Raw genomic sequence first — 22721 nt, 5'->3', positions numbered from 1 at the left:
ATCCCCATATCAATGGGAGAATGTTTGAAAGCGGCTGAAATTTTAGCATTTGCACTTCTGCTTTGCTTTGTGGCAGCAACCACCTAGAACTGCAAGGATGAAAGCTGAAAGAAACTGCACCACAAAAACAAAAATGTACATTACCCCTCCACTGCAAAAATCCACAATCACATCTCCAGGCTTTGCGAGCTTTGTCACTGCTGCTACCAAATTATTCAGTTGCTGCTGCTTCCTGAGAGCCCGGTCTCTAGACATCTTTCCTGGGGATGACAGAGAAAATGCCTAAGCAGTGATCAGCAGTTCTCAACCCTGATAATTTTTTATGAGTAGTTGCAAAGCACTGCAAATGCAATTTATGGCTGAGATTAAAAATGACTGGAACACTTGGGCGTCTTAATTCACTTCAAGCTAAATTCGTATTTAACATATTAAATACTTGGTACAGCCTTCTCCAAAATTAACTTTCTACTTAGTGATGTTAATGTATCCTTAGGAACAAACTCATATAAACTTAATGTAAAGCAATCAAGCCAGTGTAAACTCTGGCCTAATTCTGCTCCAATCTTGTGATTCATGCCCAGACACAGAGTTCAAACACATTCACAGTAAGGTTGTCAAAATAAATCCTCATTTACTGTATCTATATACACTGTCCTTAAGCATCTTGGTTTTAAAACTTGTACTCTTTCTACTGTCAATTTTTACTTTTCATACGAACCAGCCCTATTTATTTAAATGACTGCACATGCAAGGAGGTACTTCTCAAAGTCATTATTTCTACATAACAAAGTCTGGCTTTCCACCACATTTGTAACAACCAGAACTGGAAAAACCATTAATTTCTTTCAAATGTGGTTGGTAAAGTCCAACATAGAGTTGCTTCAGATATAATGAATTTGTTGAGTCAGCACTTACATATTTGTAAAGCTGCATTTTGTCTCAGCGGGGCTGAGTGCTGACAGACCTATTAAAGACTCCTTTTGCTTGTTCAGAAAGCAGAGTTTGACACAGATATTGACAGCTCATCTTCACAATAAGAAAGAAGTACTGAAACAACTCTTTTAAATGAGTTTTCACAAAGAAGAGTAAGGTGTACCAAAAAATTCCAGTGATCTCTGAAATATGAACAACTATTTTCCTACTTGGAACACTACGATATATTTGAGTATGGACACTCAAAACTCATTAAATTTGCCTATTTAAAAATTTGTGCTCCCCAATACTGGGGTGCAGTTTAACATAAAACCCACAAATCAGTAAAGTTTCCTGGCTACTACAAAAACTGTTCAATTCTCATCATCATGATAAATTGCATTTATTACAAAGTTTGTTTCAAACTGTATCCTGAAAATGGGGGAGATTTGTATATTTTATCATAAGTAACATTTCACTTTACAAATAAACAACCAATTTCAACAAACTCATCAGATGAAATTATCACTACATCTCTTTAGACAGAATGAGAAAAAAAATCACTTTTCAAGATACTACATTCTATACTGTCAGTGGCAAAGAAAAAACTGTGAAGAGAAGGCAGAGGAAGTAGGGTAGAGTTCATCCTGTGCAGTTACAGAAGACTTTTTAAGAAACCAATAATGACATTTAAAAAATATATTCCTAAGTCACTGCATGGTGGCACATTAAGATTTGTACTACTGAATGGAAATTAAGAGGTTCAACACAACCTCCTCACTTACCAGTTTTGTATTTCAGATGTATTTTGTACATCTAAAATAGAGCACTTTACAATAATAAAAACATTGTTACAGTTCAAACATTTTTTACGCTTCGTGAAAGTTACCATAAAGAAGAGTCCCAGAAAATTGGGCTTTCCAATAACAAATACAAGCCCTTTAACACAACATGCAAATTGCTGAACACATTTTAAGGAATCAACTCTTACACATGAGTAGATCCTTGGAAAAACATGTGATGAAAGACTATACTGGAAACCCTAAGTTCTTGTGTGCCAAGTATCTATATGAACTGCTCCATAGCTATTTCCATGCTTCAGTTAGAACTTACGTTCAGGTGTTCTACACCTATAGTTCTTACTGTAGTCAGTGAAGATGCAGGAATTCCAGCAAGTGCAAAATCAAGTGCTGTCACTATGTTTGAGCTAAAAATTCAGCTTCTGAGGTAAAACCTTTAACTTGTTAGGTAGGCAGTTATTGTGATTACTAAATACCTAGAAAGTCCTAAACCTAAACCCTACACAAGTATGTTCTCTATGTACCTGTAAATGTATGAACATTCACATAGCTGCACACACAACCACAATGGATTGTTTGAGTTTTGTGAAGGAGCAGTTGTCCTGAACAGAGCTTTAATCCAACTGAGACTACCTGAGTAATAAATTAAAGGAATCAAGATATCTAATGCATGTTTGTCTGCTGTATTCCCCACACCTGAAATACAGCTGTGGCAAGGGGAGCACAATTAACAGGGACTTTTATCAGGGTAATACAGGCTACTACTAGGGCTTTCTTGATCAATCAACATATCTTACTGGGTTTGTTTCAATTATTTTGACTCTCTCTGAAAAAGTACTTAAAATATTGTTGCTCTAAAACAAACAAAATGAGCAGATGCCTTCCTGTTTTATGGAAGCAGCAAGAAACCAAGTCACATTTAATTGTTTCATCTGATAAGCAAACAAGCAGCCAAGCAAATTCAGACTTCCCAAGAGATCAACCTTCCTCAGAAGTGCACTAGAAGCTGTCCATGCACAACATCCACATCTGACTGTGATTACACAGGTCTGAGAGGTGTCACTGCAGCTCAGCACGGTAAATCTGAGCTTGCTTTAAACCACCCAGTTTGGACATGGACAGCAACCCTGCTATGACAGCTCTGCATGTAGGACAAGCTGGCTTTCCAAAAACCTGTTCAGCTCCTCTGCTGCTAAAAACTAGCAAGCTAGCCCCTTAAAATTAGCTCATCTTATGTCTATAGAATAAAAGCACACTTCTAACTGCAGCACAAACCTATTCTTGTGACATTGCAGGTACAGAACTAGCGGACAGCAGCAGCAATAAGCATAAATAACTAAAAGTAAGCAGGGACATATGCTGGATATTATCTTGGATAAAATTTCAGGTTCAGCTAAAAACAGAAAAACAAGCTTTTAAAAAACACGACAAAAGCATGAACAGAGGGTTTTGTTTGACAGAATTCAGTATGGACTTGCCCTTATAACCTCAAGACAGCACACAGAGAAACCCTTAGCTAGAAATACACTGTGATGATAGAAGGTCAGCTGTCTTCTGGGTTTGAACATGAAACTTGCCTCACAAGCTTAGGTGGCTTCATTTACACTGCAACTCATTTTTAACAGGGGTTGGTTCTCACAAGAATTATCTTAAAAAAATAACTTTGACCTTCACAAATTTTCTTTTTTTTTCTACTTGGTGAAAATAAGTAATGTAAGTATTTAAAAGTTCATTCATGGTATAAAATTGCAAGCTCACTTGGTGAAAAGTCCTCAGAATTCAAGGCTTCCTGAGTTCAAGTAACTATCACAATTAATTTATTGGGATTTGTTGTAGATTTTTTTTTTCTTGGTAATTTCTGTATCACTCTCTTATATTCACTTCCAACTTCAATCTTATTATGACAGGGACCAGGCAGACAATTTTGTTCCCAATCCTGCCTCTTAACAGGTCTTAACACAAATGTTCTGAGCCATTTTCCTGCACTATATGGAAGGACAGAACACACCTGTCATGCCTCAAACAGCAAAAAAATCCATGCATGCAAATGCTCCCATGTCCTTATCCAACTTTTCTGTTCTTATTTTCCACCACAAAGGTTTTCCTAAGAGTTCTGGGATTTATTAGTATTAAGTACAACTCCTGAAAACACCATCAAATTTTCATACTGTGCAAAATTAGCAAATAGGTTCTAGGATCCCTAAAAATCAAAAAGTAAAATAGTAACAGGTTTCATCAGCAAAAACAGATGCACTACTTAGTACCCATTTAGTTGACCTCAGGAGTATTAAATGAGTAAGAAATAATTTTTTTTAAGAATTAGCCTACAGTACTCAAAAACTCTAGCAATTAACTCTTCATGGTCACCAACCAACAGAGTTCATCCTCCTTTACTATGCAGGCAATAAGTAGTAAATATTCCCTTGAGAGATGGATGAAATCATGCTTGAATCAGTAAGTCTTTTGTCTGCTCTACCTCTGGATTTTGAGCTTGGTAGCCAGAATTACAGAAACACAGCAAGCTGTGATGTGGCCTGTAGAGAATGTTAGTTAGTGTGGCTAACAAGTCCTTCAGGCAATAAATTTAACTAAAACTTCTGCATTTAAAAATACTATAGCTCACTTTGCATTTCATGAGTGCTGAGACAGTAAACAATGTTAATTGTGTCAAGAGAAGTAAGAAAAAATGTGGTTTGAAACTCAGCCGTACAAGGCAAAACATTGAAGAATGTGACATTTTCCTACAATACACTGAAAGGTCCCCATAAAATTATTTGCTCCCTTCACAAGAACCCAACTAACAGATTGTCATATAGTCCCAGAAAAAGTCATTTTCAATAAATGGTCACAACAAAGAGATTTTATTTGGCTTCACAAATCCAACATTACTGTTAATTCAGCCCATGTCAAGCAGAACTTTAAAGTTTCTATGGCATTCAGAGGTCTTGCACTTTGGCACAAATAAATATTAACTTCTGATAAAGCAAAGCCCCCTTTATTTTTGTATTGCCTTGGTCAGCGTTCAAGTTCATATAATCCTTTAAGTCCTCAAATAATCCTTTCATATTTCTCAAGTTAAACTTGAAAAGTCACTAGAATTTAACCCTATGCAACTTTCAAGTCCTATCACAGCACATCTGAACACACAGCTACCAACACATACCCATAACACACAGTATGTGCATTCTCCTATTACATATAGTAGGATTGCATACTTCTATTTTTTTAGCACAATTATCTTTTTTATTTTACATAAGCCTCAGTAAACTAATTCAAATGATAACATGATTCTACTTTTCATGGAAATTCAGGGGAAGTATATTTATTGCTATACTGTTTACATATAGCAAAAAAGGCTCAGTAAGTACAAAACAACAGATGTGTTTTTATGGTTTTATGCTAAGATACTGATCAAGTTTTTCTGAAACCAAAGCTTTTTTTTTAATGGTAGTTCCTTATGATAATTCAGTATATTCTAATTATTTCCTAACACCCACAGTAGCTTCTGCTAAACTCTTTTTGATACCTGTTGGCAGGTAGAGGGGCTTATTTGCTTCTTTGTTTTGGAGGTTGTTGAACTTTTGTGTTATGGGCTGGTGTTTTGTGTTTATACAGAGTATTTAGTCAGATTAATATAGGTGGTTCCCATGGAACCACTAGAAAAAGTAAAATTAAAATAGATGTAAGGATTCCAGCTCAGCTGTCATTTATTTACAATTAAATACTCTTAACAGTCAAAAATAATACCACCTTTTTTCGACAAACTGCAAAATCTTGTAATAAATATAATTAGCAGAGACGATAACTTTGCCTTGGTCCACTGGTCACCTTGGCTACCTGAACAGTGTTCTTCTTCAACTTCAGCTGCTTTTATTCAATCTGTGTGGGCCAGTGCTGAAAGTTGAAGATCCTTCTCCAGCCTGGGACCACCTTCCAGCTGTCCCCTTTCACTGCACTGCACTGCCCTGCCTCCCTTCCTCTTCCTCCCAAGCAGCAACTTGTTAGCTTTCAGCAACATCTGTTTCCTACTTACTGCATGACCACACCAGAGGAGAGAGAAGTATCAGAAGATGGGCCAGCCAGTCTCAGCATCATCTCCACGTATGCCCTGGCAAAGACCCAGTTGAATCACAGTCTGAAACACATACATCAAAAGGCAAAGAGGGCATGCAAGAGGCAAATGCGTCTCAATTCTATCTTTCATAATGGTGGAAGGAGGCAGCTCTGATTGAGCAAAAGGGATGATTATATTTTTGAGCACCACTTTAATTCAATACAGCAAGTAGTGTTTCTGTAGCTTGTCCACCTGGGCATAACTCAAAGTAGGGGACCCAACAAGCATGGCTGTTGAGAGAGAAGTCGGACCACATCCTGCATTGGGACTTGAATGCCTCCTCATGGATATAAATCTGTCCATTTAAAAGCAAAAAGTTACATTCTTATGGTTTCAGCATTGGGAATAAAGCAGATCTTCCCTCCAGAGTAGCTATAAAACAATTAACACCACAAAATGTCTCTAACCAACTCCTCAATGAAATCTAGATTACAGAATGACACTGACCTTGGCTCTCCACTTGTCAGGCTCAGTATAAATAGTTTTCCTTATGTTCAACTCCCCTACAGTTGTGAAATAATTCAGTCTGTCTGTCTGAGTGATACTGGACTAAGAAGTTATCTGTCACTGGAAGTCTGCCTCTTAGCTACAAAGAATATACTTCTTTACTATGTGTGTTAAGCCTAAGGGTCAAACTTTGAGCTCTGACCTGAGTGCAGAATTCAAAGGCTGGTCTCTAACAGAGCAGTTTTCAAAAAGGACTTTGCATATTTGGTTTTCCTGCTTTACTTCAACATAAAAGAAAAGTAATTTGTTAGCAATAATCTTGCACCTTCATCTGGAGAATATTCTTTTTTTTTTCATTGTTAAGTCAATTATTAAGGTAGACCTAAACGTGAAAAATAAATTTGAGTCTGCAGAAAAAAAGGAATTCTGATCCAGACCAATGCTAAAACAAATCACTTGTCACTTTAAAATGACAGTTGTAGAATCATAGGTTTGGGTTGGAAGGGACCTTAAAGATGCATGGGATGGGAAGACATTCTACTACACACAGCTCAAAGCTCCATCCAGCCTGGCCTTGAACACGGCTCAGGATGGGACATCCACAGCTTTTCTAGGCAGTCTGTTTCAGTGTCACACCACTCCCACAGTAACAAATTTCTTTCTAATACCTAATCTAAACCAACGTTTTATCAGGTAAAAGCCATTCCCCCTCATCTCATCCCCTACATGCCCTTGTAAAAAGTCCCTCTGCAGCTTTCCTTGAGGCCCTCTTCAGGTACTGGAAGGTGCTGTAAGGTCTCCTCAGAGCCTTCTCTTCTCCAGGCTAAACAGCCCCAGCTCTCCCAGCCTGTCTGCAGAGGAGAGGTGCTCCAGCCCTCTGAGCATCTTCATGGCCTCCTCTGGACTCACTGCAACAGGTCCATGTGCTTCTAATGTTGAAATTTTATAAGCTTATGAAGACATGAAATAAACTGAGAAGCGACGCTGAAAATATCCAAGAAATGCAAAACCAGTTGAATTTGATCATAAAAGTATTTCTTTTAATGTAGGATACTGAATCTGCCGGAATTTACAAAGAAAACATAATCAAATTATAAAAAAAGTTTCACTGCCTTTCCATTTTCTTCTCCATCAGTTCCTTTTAAAATCTAATACAATTACTTACACAGGAGGCGAAGTTTCAAAATCACTCTCATTGAAAAGTAAGTGGAAACATTTAACTCCAAACAGCTTCACAAAATTTTAAAGTAGGTATTTAATCAGCATTTTCATTATGTTGAGATATTTCTGTTATCCTACCTTCAGCAATGTGAAAGTAATTCACATTTTGGAAGGCGAAGGAAGAGAACTATCAGAAACAAAAAAACCCCACTTTGAAGCATCACAAAGTATCAACTATTCTAGCAGCCAAAGCTCTATACTGGACTTTTTTTTATTTATAGAAAACTACAGCAAACCTTAATTTTTACTTTTTCATTCTCCTGATCTCGTTGCTTAGTCCCAAGGCATACCCAAAAGGAACTTGTAGGTGGGAAAGCATATGCTTCCTGGCTCTGCAGACAGTCTCACAGAGTTATATCGTGCTATAAAGACAGAGGGGCCACAGATCTCCGAAGACCACCAGGAGAACTAAATGCTCATGCCTTTTCAAAAGGCACATCTACAAGCTGCAGCAGAAAGATGCACTTACACAAGATGATGTGGCAACTGTGCTGGATTTCTGAGTGCTTTGAGCCCTGCAACTGCAGAGGTAAACAAAAAATTCCTTTAAAAAACTATTCCCTTGTCTGTACTTCTAGGGATGCCCAGGTTGTTTCTCTGTAGGCTGCTACACCACACCATATGGCATGGGTCTCTCACTGCTTGTTCAAGCATGTCCCAGTGCTGCACTCCACATGTACACGGCATATGGACAATTCAGCTTCCTCGCTGGCCTGCTCCAGGCACTGTGACACTTGCCCAAAAAGCCAAACAGCTCTTTGTACCAAACAGATTTTTTTTGTACTTACAAAAAGTGCTTGTAATAATTCTTGTAGGTTTTTTAAGGCATATGGTTATGAGTGAAGCCCTCAGAGTGTAACTCACTCCTACTCTTTAACCAGGTATAAATTCCTATGCAAACACTAAAGGATATGATTTATTATTTGTGTCACCAAGTGACAACATTTATCAACCTTTTCTCTTTCCCCAAATTATACTATATATATTTCCCCAATTACATTATATATAATATTAAAATATATATAATACTTAAAGAATTGCAAGGTACAAAAGGAAGCTTGCTCACTGAACAATTCAAGAGAAAATGTAGCGTAAAGCAGAACAGCATCTATGCTAATGGCCTGCTTCCTAACTGTGCAAACACAGATGACCTATGACAATTATATTTTAGTTCTCAAAGAAACACGAGTCTATTATATTACAATTAAGTTGCTGTGTTTGTTTACAGAGACTAAAACATTTGTTCAATGAGATACAAGATCAGATAGCTTAGGGTTATTATTGATTCACTTGCTCTTCCTTTACATTTGGAAATTGCTATTCTAATCTCTCTTTTAACCCACTGGATGTGAAAATATCAATTTCCTCTTAAAACAATTTTCTGATTTAAGTTCAAAAGTAATGGAGCTGGGTCAAATTAAAAAAACCCAAACCATTCTGATTGTATAAATATTTCCTTACTTTTCCATCAGAGTTTTAATGTATTAGTCCTATCACAAAACATACCACTTTATCACAAACACTGCTAAACAGAACAAGTGAGCGATAACATGCAGCAACATTAACCAAAGGGCTGTGCTTTTATTACTGTCCTCCACATTTCACCTCTTCCCATTTTAGGCACTTTTTCAATCCATTCTTGGAGAATTAAAATATGAGCTAAAGATTCAGTGAAAACACTATTTTATAGATGAGGTTGAAATGCAGAAAACCTAATTTTTGTTTAACTTTTTATGAAACAGTTTGTTTTATAATATGCCTGTTTGAAGCAGCAACAGACATACCCTAATGCCCAGAGCATATAAAAGCAATCAGCAGCCACATTTACCCACACAGTTCAGAGGAAGGTGGTTGGGCTTTTGTTGTTGTTTTTGTAAGCTTTTTTCTACCCTGACTGGATGTTTACCAAAACATGCTCTGGAACTATGAGGTTTGGAAACACACCACATGCCATTACGTGTTGGTAAAAGGGCATGTAAATACTTACTTTTTTAAGAGGTAATGGGCACATAGGCCAACTCTGCAACTTCACATATTTCTAAAAGCAGCAGTCTCTATGGAATGAATAAAACTGCTATTAAGTTGTCTTGGCATAGTTGGAACGTCTATTCACCACTTCCTATCAGAGCACTGCATTAATTTAGTTCATCACAACAATTATTAGATTTTCAGGGAAGTTGTGTTATTTTGTTTTTTAACTAACCACTTAGAAGGATGGGACAAACAAACGGGTTGATAAAGGCCAACACCTTTTGCCTGGAGCCTCCTTACAGCTGAGAACACACAGCTGCTCTGCACTTGGCAGTTCAGAAGGCATCAGTCTCCATTCTGCAAACACCAGACTTCAAACACTTGAATGTTCCTGAGGAGCCTCAGAGAACGAACAGCATTCATGAAGTCACTCATGTGCACATATGTAAAAATGGGCTCAGCCCTCACTGGGCTGGAGGAAAACAAACAGACAAGACCTCCTAATCATTACAAATAAATAAAGTATGAACTACCCTTCTGGAGAATCTACAGCATGCACTTTGAGTTAAGAGGTAAGGCCAGAAAAGAAAATCCCAGAGGCCACATTGTTTTTTATTACATAAAGTTTTTTATGGTGAAATGTGATGATGTTTTAGCTACAGTCAAGGGAATAGGAGAAGAGAATGCTACAATGCATGATTTAAAATATACAGGGCAATAAGCAAAAGGACAGGAAAGACAACTGCACTCCATGAGAGCATTTCAATCTGCTCTTTATTAAGGCAAGCTGTGCAAAATAGTTTTATCACTTCAGGCACAAAAGCCCTCTACATCTCACATACACTATCTTGGTGTAGTCTAAAAAGGTCAGACAGCTATGAAAACTGACCCTTGACAACCTAAGCAGGAACTTGTCCTGCTTTCATTTTTTTGAATAAAGTATATCAAGCAAGAAAAGAGTAAGGCACCTTTAAAAACCATAAAGACATATAGATAGTAAGAATAAATCAAAATTAATGTTTGGATCCCCCTGAATGTAACTATTTTCTAACTAAAAAGATTTGTTGTCTGTTTTTTTCCCAATTGCTTATCTTCAAAACTTTTTTTCTAATATTCAACAAAAAGCAAACTAGAAAACAAACAGCTAACATAGTGTTTACACATTAATCTATTTATACTATTTTAAAATTATTTTGTACTAGATTATGAAGACTCTATATGTACTCAAATTAATGAGTGCTATCCACACTTGTATGTATTTGCTAGCCACGCGCTTCCAAGTTTTTCACATTATAATATTGCCAACAGCAATCTTCACAAAAATCATGTATCAGCACCTTTCTCAAAACATTAGATTAGTTCCAAAGTTCTTAGCTCCTACACATTTAAGCTAGCTGACAATGTCTCTTCACCCTTCTCATTCTGAAGCCTTTGAGATTTGTATTTTCAAGCTATTTTTCTAGAATCCCAAAGATTAGGGAATGATTTTGTTTTAAAATGTCATGACAGAATTATGAGCAGAAAAAAAAAAGACTCTGCAATCACCCTTCTTTGCACATGTATTCATATACTGCCTCTCTTCCACTCCTCTTTCTTCACCTTTCTGCCTTACCTTCACTCCTTTAGGGTCAAGATGCCATAAAGTCTGCTCTTTTGCCTGTATCTTATGCTCCTTAGATGCCCAAACCCATCTATCACAGCAAAGTGTTTAAGATGGGAGGAGAGGAAAGGACAGCAATACAAACCTTAAAAAATGAAAGACCATAAAACATTTGGGGAAGAATAACAGAAGGGAAAAGCAACTCTGCTGTACTAAATGTGGGAAAAGGTCTCTAACCACAAAAGGAGTACTGTTCTACCGATGCACAATATTCTACCAAATGTCAGCAACATCTAGGCTTGGGAAGCAGGGGTTGCTCACTTTCTGCAAATTTCTTCAAATGAAGATGTCACTGCCTGACAATGAAACCAGAATCAAATGGTTTGTTTCACTCGCACAAGCTCCTGTCTTGCTGAGAAAGGGGAACTGAAGTCAGTTCTCACTGGGGACTGAGTGCTCATCTCTTGCAAAAACAGGAGAGCTCCTTCCCCAGCAGGAGGCTGCTGCTGAGGTCAGAGCAAGGGCCAGATGCCCCTGCCATTCACACTCACAGCTGGCCAGCAGCAGCTTGCCTGCAGGGGACCAGCTCTCAGCAGTTAAGAGGCAGCAGGAACAGAGATTTCCCTTTCTGAGCTCCTTATGCTGAATTGTTTATAGCTGATTGTTAAGGAAAAGGTAAGGACTGAATTGCCTCTGTACAGGAAGTCATGAATAGAAAATAATTAAAGGAAAGCCCAAAAGATCCCTTCTGATATATTATATATACACCAACTCATTAATTCCCATTACCATCTTTACTAAGAAAAAAAATTAAATATTAGCTATATTAAGAATCTGGAAGATTCCTGTCTTTGATTTCCTTATCAATAGGAGTGAGAGAGCCTGAACTAAATCCAGAAACAAGAAAAGCTGCTTGGAAGACAGACATGCTTCATTTGGCCCTTATGTGTCAAGCAACTGGTCAGCTGGCTGCAGGACAAATAGCAGGACTTTCACCTTAACTTTACACACTATGCCTGTTTACTTTACAAAGATTAGTAGCTGGAGGAACTCCTCCAAAACATCCTGATGAAAAGGAATTTCATCCTTGAAATTTCATCCTGCATTTCAGTTAGTACAAAAATTAAATCCCACACAGCAAAGGTTTGATGACTGATTCATAATGCACTGACATTTCAATATGCAAATAACAACATAATTCCACAACGGCTGTATATAACTTCCAAACAAAGGCACCTGAGTTGCACATGGAAAGGCCAAGGTTACACATTTCTCCATTCTCTGAATTCTGTCTGATCTACACACTGCAATTATCGCAGCACTTACAGCTTGATCCTGTATAAATCTGGAGTTTATGAAAATTTTAGGAAATTCCATCAAATTTGCTGTATGAAATGAGTGTCTTTGGTATTCACGTGGTTTATGTTAGCTGAAAGCAATGAAAAAACATTCAGGAGTTCAGAGGAAATATAGGAATTACAGAACTCCATCATAAGGTTTTAATTCAGTAACAGTGACTGCTTGACCACTCAACTTTTTTCCTTTCTTTTTTTTCTAACTAATTTTCAAAGCAAAGTTGGGCAGATGGGAATCAAACTGCAGTTTAGACAGTAAACACAATTATTTCCTTTGAATACCTAGCTAAGTAGGATGTTTTCTATACAATTTAAGTGAGTCACCAGCTTTGGAAAAGAGTTCTTTTAATCTCTGATGTTGAAGGTCAGTATCTGCTTGTGCCAGGTTACCAGTTTACCACTGTAAATGCTGATGATCAACATTAAATTTTGTTTAACCTCCAGAGCTGCACTCTGGAATAAACAAACTTTTGTCATAAGTAGTACATATGACAGATTTTAGAAAAACAAACAAAACCACCACTAATGAAACATCTCAATTAGCAATTCTCTTTCCATGGTCTTTTCCCTCCAGTGCTTTCTCAGACTGTGAAGGCACAATGAGTAAGCCATGAGTTGCTAAGATGGCAGTCCCTCAGCCATAATTAAGTGCCTGTTACAGAATGCCTGCTGTGCAATTTTGCAGGTAGCATGCCACAGCCAAGTACAGTTACTAAAATGTCCCTTAACATGCCTGTGGTGCTCTTAGTAACCAATTTGGGTCAGAACCAACATCTCAGCATTCTCAGCTTGGGGAAGTTCTGTAACTATGTAGAAAGAACAGACCACTTGCTAATCAAGGCTGCCGTTTACTATTACAGAAAAAACTCCAGGCTTTGTACCAAATGTATTCATAAAAGCAGCCAGCCCATTGGTAACTCCACCACCTTTAAAGTTACAATAGATATTTATCCACACTAACAGAAGCAGGGCATTTTGCAGAATGGTTCTGTTCAAAGTGCTCCTTTTCATTATTGTCAGTAATCCAAACCACCCATTCAAATCCTGCCAAGCTAGGTAAAGGACAAATTGACTATAATCACCAGGGACAAATTATGATGCAGTGGAAGACAAACCAATGAAATAAACAGAATAAATATCTACTCCTGTCCTCTTCATATATAAAAATAATGATGTGGTCATCTGGATCATATTACATAGTAATAATCACCCATTACCAACTAATGCTACTTTATTGCACACTTTATGTCAGACAGATTGTGAAGTTAAACAGTAGAAATTCTTCATGACAAGTCAAAAACATGCAACACAGACAATAACATTTTAAATCAAGTTTAAGAGATGAAAATGAAATAAAATTTCAACGTTTTAATGCATTTCTGAATGACTACACATTAAAAAAAGGGGAAATGTCTCTCAAACACAAAACTGTCAGCTTATGCTACACAACACTTCACAAATAAATACATTCCTAGAAGGTTTTCAGAGCATGTATAAAATACCAGTTAAGAGACAAGTTGGTTATATCAATTCAAAAGCTGCCTAATGATGGATTTTTTTTTTTTTTTATTCTGGCTAATCCAATGTAAGATCACCTCAGAAACACTGCTGAAAAGCTAATTGTGCACACAGTTCTCCACTACATACATACATGCTTGACAAAAGAGCAAAGGAGGGTCTTCTGTTACTATAAGGAATAAAAGTACTCAAGCTTCAAAGTATTGTCCCACGTTAACTCATTTTCCTAAAATCCAAAGAAGAGGCAAAATTGAGTTTCCAAGACAACAAATATATAAAATTGGCACCTGTTGCTCAATCAATGGTTCTAATAATAAAAGGCTCCTTTTTCTTGTGTCTTAAGCAGCTTTGTGCCAGGTGGCCTTTTGTATTATTCTTACATAGTTTATGAAAGCAAATAATCAGCAAAACCCATAAATCTCTTCAACCATCTTTGAAACAGAGACTTGGATTTAAATGGAAAAAAAAGTTAATGAAACTGTGGGCACCAGCCCAGTACTGCACTCCAGGTCCCCAGGCTTTACAAGTAGCAGCATTAGGGAACAAAGTCATGACTTCATTTGGCCCTTCCACAGCAAGCGACTTGGAGCAGCTGGCTGCAGACAACGAGCAGCACTTTCAGCTTTACACGTCACTTCTGTTTACTCTACAAAGTACCAGCATACTTAAGGCCACCTAACTAGACAGAAAGGTCATCCATAAACTTATCTCCCCCACAAAAACTGTGTACTAATGAATCTAGAGGAGGAAATGCACAACAGTATCCTCTTCCCTTTTCATGTTCTCTTTTCACTACTTTATAATATGTGCACAAAATTAGACAAACAGTTTTGAGGGGATGGAGAGAGACAGAAAAACTGCAGCATGAACCAAAGTCAATTCAAACAGCTTGCTGAACTTCTATAAATTGAAGCCAACAGAAATGAAAAATTATGAACTCTTTTCCAACAGAAATTAATCAGCTCAGTCAACTAAACAAAGACTCAGGATAAAGAAGTATTTGCCTTCAGAAACTTAAAAAGAAAATACATCTCCCACTAACTGCCAGAAGGCATGCTCATGAAACATCTGCCTTAATGAAAAAATACCCAACTAAACACAGACTACAAACCCAAGATATTTAAACAACAATCATTTGTAGTGTGTTGTGTAGAAAATGGGCTCTGACACAAACTTTGTGTGCCAGTATAATGTCAAAGGAGCCAAAAGCTGGAAAACAAACAAAAAAAACCCAGCACAAAAAAAATCACAGCAATGTTTTTTTGAATAAGACCTCTGGAGTGCTCTTCTAGTGCAAAAACCATCTCAGAACTCTTTTTCCTTCGCCATCACCAAATGTGGGTAAAGAGTTGTGGTACTGGAGGTTATACAGACACGTTTACTCTGTCATCATCCTTTAATGCTGATGCAGAAATTGATCCACTAGGTCACCAAATATCTGTGGCTACAGACCCCCTCAACACCTAATAAATTTTAAGAGGGGATGTCTATCATTGAAAAAAATTAATAGTTTGTAGACTTGATATCGGTACCTGTCAAAGAAATGCCTCAGCAGTGCATCTGCTAGCTAGTACCTCAGCTAGCAGTTCTTAAACATGAAATCTGTTCTAATATATATATATATTATATTTATAGATATATAATATATATGAATATATTAATTTTTATATATTATATATAAATAATTATAATATTATATTATATAAATTATTATAATATTATAATAATTATAATATATTTTATATATTATAAATATATTAGATATACACATATACTGTATATGTGTATATCTAATATACACATTTCTGATAAATGACTGAAGGACTGCTTCACATCATTTACAAATGAGGACACTCTAAAATCACTACATAAGGAGGTAAATAAAACTTTTGTACTGCAAAGATTGTTTGGTACGTTTGAACAAAGTTGGCCTGTCACGTGTACACACACAAACTGGGCTTAAGCAAATGTATATGAAGCTCAGACAGCAAGAGAGTCACCTTCTTCAGAGTGGGGTTAATAATTTCCATGTTCTGTTACCCTACTGTCCTAAGTCTTCCTATTCACAAACTCCACAGAAAAATCTGCAAGATTCCTACTGCATCCCATTCTATGTACGACATACACACTGACAACCAGCATACCTTCTCTGGACTTATAACTGTGTGGGAAATTAAGAAGGAAGGATCCCAGTTACACCGGCCTCAAGGAAATCAAAGCTCCCCTAAGTAGCTGAAAGGAACTGAGAAACACAAGGATCCTTCACCTTTGAGAGCAAGGCACATCCACACTCCTGTTGGTAGCTCTGAGACAGATGTTCTGCAGATGCTCAAGCCCTTTTTTACCCAGAGAGCAAAGGAAGCATTTGGAGAAGAGCAAGCTAATGGGGTATGGACGTTGTGTGCAAATTCTCCTCAAGGCCAAAGGCACAAAACTGTTCTGACAGTAACTAATACAGCACAGCACAAAGCCTAACCCACAGTGAGAAGGGTCATCAGTCAAATCAATAGCGTTATACAAATAAAATTCTTAAAATGGGTGTTTCTGCTTAAGAGTGGGATTATTTTGAAGCAATTTGATGGGATTTTACTTAGATTAAACCACTTCTGCAGTAAACCAAGCTGAGAAGACCCAAAGCCAGAACAAGCATATCTATGCTAAAAAATTATATTACAGTTATGTGGAAAAGTGTTTATTACAACAGGGCAAAAAAGACTACACGTGACTATAGAAGTATTCACAACTGAGTATTCAGTCATTTTTAAGTGGTACTTTTAATTCAAAAAGCCAAGAAAACCTGAGCTGTAAAATAGTAATGACAACCTCCACTGTGTACGTGCATAATGGCAAATATTGTCAGAAAAATGCAAGATAGTCAACAGCCACTGAAATTTGAGGATGGAAGGGAATCAGTGGTTTTCCATTCAATTCTCTCCTTAAGTACAAAGGAGTTCAAGATCCTTCGATAAATCAAAATCTGTAAAGCCCATTTCTTCTCTTGTACTGAAGCTTTATACAAAAATGTAATAACAAAGTATGCTTCTAATTTTACTCATGCAGCAGCCACGTGATGTCTTACAAATGGACAACAGACCACATTCTATCAGATTTGATTTCTCCATAAAGCTGTTTTGAGTTAATAACTAAAATATTACAACACTAGGGTTTTTCTTTTAATTAATTAATTAGTACTAAACTGAAAATTGTTCAGAAAATTAAGTTAAAAAAATTAGTTGAGCACTGTGCTATGTCCCTCTCTGACACACAACAAAATTAAATTAAATAAAAAATGCATGCAGTAGCGAGCACTCACCTATGCAGCATATTTGTGATACAAAACTGAAAGAAATAAATAGTCTTAATGCTTGTTTCTTTGGCACTGTGTATACTACACAGTAGCAAATCTGAGTCACCTTAATGAACAACATAAAATTAGAAAGTTGCGATTCTACCAAAGCCATGTTGCTCAGTTTTTACATGACCTCAGCAGGACTATTTCTACTCTGAAACAAAGTACACATATGGTTGCAGTGAGGAACAGTAAGCCCTACAAGCCACTGCAAAAATTAAATTTACTAAATAAAACCAAAATCAAATGGAATTTTCCTTGTATCTTAAGAAACAGCTGTTTTTAAAGCAACTATTTCCACATTTATTAAAATTATCAACAACTTTCTCAAAAAAAAGCTTTACATTGATAAAGAGTCTTGAACTAGATATGAGATATTACCTAATTATTCATGATTACATTATCCATGCAGAACTTTCAGGAAAAAATATACCACAAAAATCTGCTCATCTTTCCAATAGCAAAATCATGAACAAATGTGTTCACCTAAACCTGCATGTTTTGAATGTGACACAAACCCAGGCAAAGTGCAATCTATAAGCAAATAACAAGTTTTGCAGAAAGCTACTCCTGTGATTTTCAGCCCCATTGTTTGTCATTGCGACAACCTACCAACCTTATCTTTATATAAATTGCTGACCTTGTGGCTCAAATAGGAGTTCAACATTGATAATCTCTGCCATATGTTCTACTTGCTCCCTACAAGTGAGAATCAGCTGGGACTATGATCTTCATGCCACAGTTAAAAACATACAGAGGTGCAAAGTGCATGTATTAACCACAAAAAAAGAAATTGGAAAGAACAAATTAACCTTTGTTTACAAAACAATATCCAAAATGTCAAAAAAGCTTGACTGAAGGTATGATTTATTTTCTGCATTATGTCTTACCTAACATCATCCAAGTAAGTTACAGAGAGCTTATAATGCCAATATACATCAAGTGAGATCACACGTGGGCCACAGCATCCGGTAACAAGCACAAGCAGAGGAATGTCAAATACGTGCTGCAGATAAGATGGAAAGTAATCCATTTGGCAGATGTTTTTCAGCAGTGTAGAATACAGGATTAAGAAGTGTTCTGTCTCAGTTCAGGTTGGGTTTTTCGGGGTTTGTTTTGTTTTTAGAGAAGCAGATTATTTTAATGAAGTAATCATTTCCAGTCTTTCAAAAATGATGAGAGCATACTAAAGAAATAATGGCAATGCTTCATAAAAATTGTATGGTAATAGACTGTGCTCAAAAAAATATATGACAGAACACAGAGACCCTAACAATTTTGAAAGATGGCTATATAGCCATTTATGTTGGCTTTCATAATCATATTCCTCAATATTCAGCATTAGCACACAGAAAAGCTGAACAGCTACTTCATGGGTAAAGAACCAAATCAGCTACAAGAATAAATTCAGAAGCTGTTCAAGAGTAAACAGTCTTTCTCAACCTTGATTCTAAAAGTTACATACAAAAACCTCCCCCAAACTCTAAACCTCCTGGTTACAACACTTTTTGCAGTAGTTGCTTATAGTTTTGCATTTACATTACAAGAAAAATGAAGCATACCCATAAACCTAATTATTTTAAAGGACGTCATAAATATCTTACAATACACTTTTATCACATACTTTCATGCTACTACTACTGAAGCAAAAATGAAGGTTCCTCCTATGGCAAAGCATTGATTCAATATCACTCTGGGAACTCAAATAACACTTCTAGTTCCACCTCCTTTGCTCCAACTGTTTTTTTAAGAAACATTTGACTTGTTCTGAAACAGCTTTTATTTAGCTACCATTCTCTCTACAGCGCTGTTGTTAAGCCAAGCCAGGTTTCAGGTGTCCTTTCAGGACTAGCACAGCAGTATCCAGGCACAAGTTCCAAACTGTACTAATTTGTCACAGGTACAGCAGCATGCCAATGTCTAATTCAGATCAGACTCCTACTGCAAAGAGATCTGACAATGAGACCATTGCTTCTGTTGTGAAACTGAGGTGCTACAGAAATACAAACAACAGGAAAGTCCCTGGCCTTACAACTCTGCAGACCAATAGATGACTACTATGATAAGAAAACTCCAACTTAGATTTATAGCAGTCATATGACACTTGTTAAAAGTAAAACCAGCAATTCTGCCTATTACAGTTGAAAAGATCTAAAGAATGTATGCAAAAAAGCACCCAAATCATCAAATTAAAATATTACAGATACTAGAAATTTATCCATATTAATGTTGAATTTGTCATTAAAGTCCACGAAATTTACCTTGCACAGAAAGTCTGATAACCTAGTTCATTCTTTCAAGTTTCTATGTCTAAACAAAGATTTAAGTGCATCCTTTTCCCTGTATGAGGGGGAAAAGGAGCTACAAACACCAAATCCCTAGTTACATTACTGAAACACGCATTTTGAGAACAGGCAACACATCTACAGGTAGCTTCTGTTGATGATACAGAAACATAAGAATTGTACTGAAAGATAAACAAAATTTCAAGGAAAGTATACCCATTACTACTGTAAGACACAATAGAAACATGAGGCATGATTCAAGATACTGTATCTATAAATTGACTTATTTCTTGCATAAACTTAGTAAATACAGTGCAAGTAACAGCACCGTGTTCTTTGCTAAAGACACTGGTTAATTAAATCCCCCTGACCTTGTACCAAAACTCATGACGCCATCCAGGACGCAGCATGAAATGCTACCTCATGGCAGTCTGTGACACGCACCAATATTTCTCCCTGTCTCAAGCAATGAAGGACAGGGAAAGAAAACCAGTTTCCATATGCAGCCTTGAACACCACATATCCAGCCTAGAACCATTTACAGTCTGAGCCGTGCAGCTGTAAAGGCATCAAGCACAAAGTTTAGGACAGCGAGGAGTGTTTGCATAAAAGAGTCAAGTTTAAGAGTGCGTTTTTACTTTTGTCCAGCATACTCTGGTTCCTAACACGTGAAATTCTGCAGAAAACATGCAATGCAACCAAGAGCTCAGGTAAAAACTTTGTCCAGTGGAGCTTCATAGAGTCACTCAGAACAGTTTATACTGCTAAGAAGGACCTTAGACTTTGAGGTGGGGGGATGGTCTGTTGTTTTTTACTTCTTGTCACTAGAAACGCAAGGACCCATGGAAGATCTGCAAGTGGGATATTCAAAAGCATTTAAACAGATTTAAGAGCCCCTCACCAATCAGATACATCAGAAAATTCCAGGGAAAGCGTGCTGATGGAATGACTACATGAATGATACCTCAACTGGTCTACTCACACTACTTACATCAGCCATTCAAACACCAACACAAAGACCAACAACTCCATGACAGACTTGCAAAACCTTTAAAGCACAAGCTGAAATAAAAGCACCATATCTCCCTCCATTATCTCTGCATCCTTAGATCAATGTTCTGCATTAGGAGGGGACAAATTTTATTGCTTCAGATTAGGTTTGACTCATTTTAATATTGACATTATTCTTCAATTCTTCTACACTTACAAAATAATTCTACAAAGAGATGAACTTCCTACTTGCCTTTGCTCTTCAGTACTATAGAAGTTTCTAAAGGATGTGAACTCCTTTTGACATTGCTATGGTAAGATGCCAGAAATTTGACATGAAACATAAGCCAAAAATTAACTTTTCAGAAGCATTTCCAAACCATCTGGAGAAGAGGCATTTCCAGTACAAAATAATTAATACCATCTTCAATAAAACCCTAAACATACAGTAGTCTGCCCTCTCCTTTGTGTAATTAAAAGCTTTGAAAGCACCAAACTACTCAGAACATATTATGAACAACTCAAAATAGTGTTAAAAAAAAAAAAAAAAAGGTAAAATTATTAGGTTTGGGTTTTTTTCTTAAACACAGCAGTGCTGACTTAATTGAAATTGCCAATTAGAGCTTTAAACAAACAACTGTGCATAAAAATTCACCTTCAGGAAAAGCCAAAATCAAACTCATGACCTTATCCAATGTAAAGCTGTATCCAAATCAACTAATGCAATCATGGTTCTTCACATGAATATCCAAAAACAATGAAAGTACAGATGGAAGCCGTAAGTAACTCCAAGAGACAGAAAAATTCCTCCTTAACTCACACTTTGTCACAGCTGATTTATGGTTTGGAAACAAATTCTGTACCTCAACTCTGCAACACAGCAAGATTGGGGGAGGGAAGAAGGAGGTATATATGCAGCCCCTCACACAGCGCTCACCTTTGAGCACACACATCACATTCAAGGCACATTTTATGTGCACAAGCCTATTGTACTGCCAGGATGAAATATCCTGTGATTCATTAACTCCTTATAAAATGTCAATGAAGAGCTCCCAGATATTCACTAATGCTGCACAAAACTTGACAATACCTCAGTAAAGATTCTGACATGACAATGAGGCAGTTCTATACTTGCAATGTACAAAATCCAGACATTGGAAAATAAGTTGTTCAAAACATGTTTGCCTACATTTCTGAAGGAAACTGTTTAGTTTAATAACCACAAAATAAACCTCCATTTTATTTACTATGATAAATTTCTGAATGCACATAAAATCTGGGGAATCACAAACTCTGGAAACAACCACTAGCCTTAGAAATAACAACTTAAGGATATTAAATATTAAGTAGGAAAGATTAATAGAGTTTCAATAATCAGGTAAAATCAAAACTGCAAATTAAGAACACAGCTTGAATTATCTATTCGCAAATAATCTACAAATAATCTAATGGGTTCTCCAAAGATCATTACAAAAAAACCTCCTAAATCATCTATGAAGTACTTCAACTTCCAGCAAGTCCTACTTTTCCCCCAAACAAACAACAAATAATGTTTTTAAAGGACTTACCCCCAGAACAAAATATGAGCATCAATAAACTTGAGTGAGAACATCATATAAATTCTTTTGATGTGTTTGCACTATTTTGTTACCAAGGAAGCAGAGACAGACTTGGGCTCAGTTTGATGTATTTTCTAGGTCGCAGTCTTTTCTGTGCGTACGCACAGACACTACACCTTCCTTTTCATATTTAGTCCCTCTTCTGATCTTATCCTCTGTGTAATTTCCCAGTGCCTATATTTTTGAAAGCAAGATTTTATCAGGAAGAGAAGTTGTAAGAGGTTCAGTTGAGAGAGAGACTCCTTTTTGCCTCGTTTCCAGGGTTCATTTTCAATGTTTTGTTCCTGTGCAATGTTTAGGCCAAACAGCTCTTCACAGTCTGCCTACTTTCCTCCCATCCTAATGAGGATGGTTGCATATTCTCATGTGCTCAGTGTTGCTACAAAATAAAAAATTAGTGAATTACTAGTTCGTTCCTTTACATCCTTTCATTTGCCTATTTTTTCTTCTAACATATTAAATGAGTTATTTCCCTTTCCTCTGAATTCCAACCATAACCTAGCCTACAATGCTACCATGTTTTTTAATTCCAAAACATTG

At 36.8% G+C, this 22721-nt stretch overlaps 1 protein-coding gene across 5 annotated transcripts in view; it reads right to left on the bottom strand.

Annotated features, from left to right (window-relative positions):
• The window catches only part of GSTCD (glutathione S-transferase C-terminal domain containing), a 54378-nt gene that overhangs the window by 13957 nt on the left and 17700 nt on the right, over nucleotides 1-22721 (bottom strand). For all 5 annotated transcript variants that reach the window (XM_032109330.1, XM_032109329.1, XM_032109332.1 and 2 more), the window contains exon 6: nucleotides 145-260. In XM_032109330.1, coding sequence (XP_031965221.1) covers nucleotides 145-260 — 116 coding nt within the window. The remainder of the gene's footprint in view (nucleotides 1-144; nucleotides 261-22721) is intronic.

Source organism: Corvus moneduloides, chromosome 5 (genome assembly GCF_009650955.1).
Source record: "Corvus moneduloides isolate bCorMon1 chromosome 5, bCorMon1.pri, whole genome shotgun sequence".
Classification (NCBI taxonomy): domain Eukaryota; kingdom Metazoa; phylum Chordata; class Aves; order Passeriformes; family Corvidae; genus Corvus; species Corvus moneduloides.
Note: the sequence above shows the minus strand (reverse complement) of the source record. Positions and strands in the feature narration are given on the sequence as shown.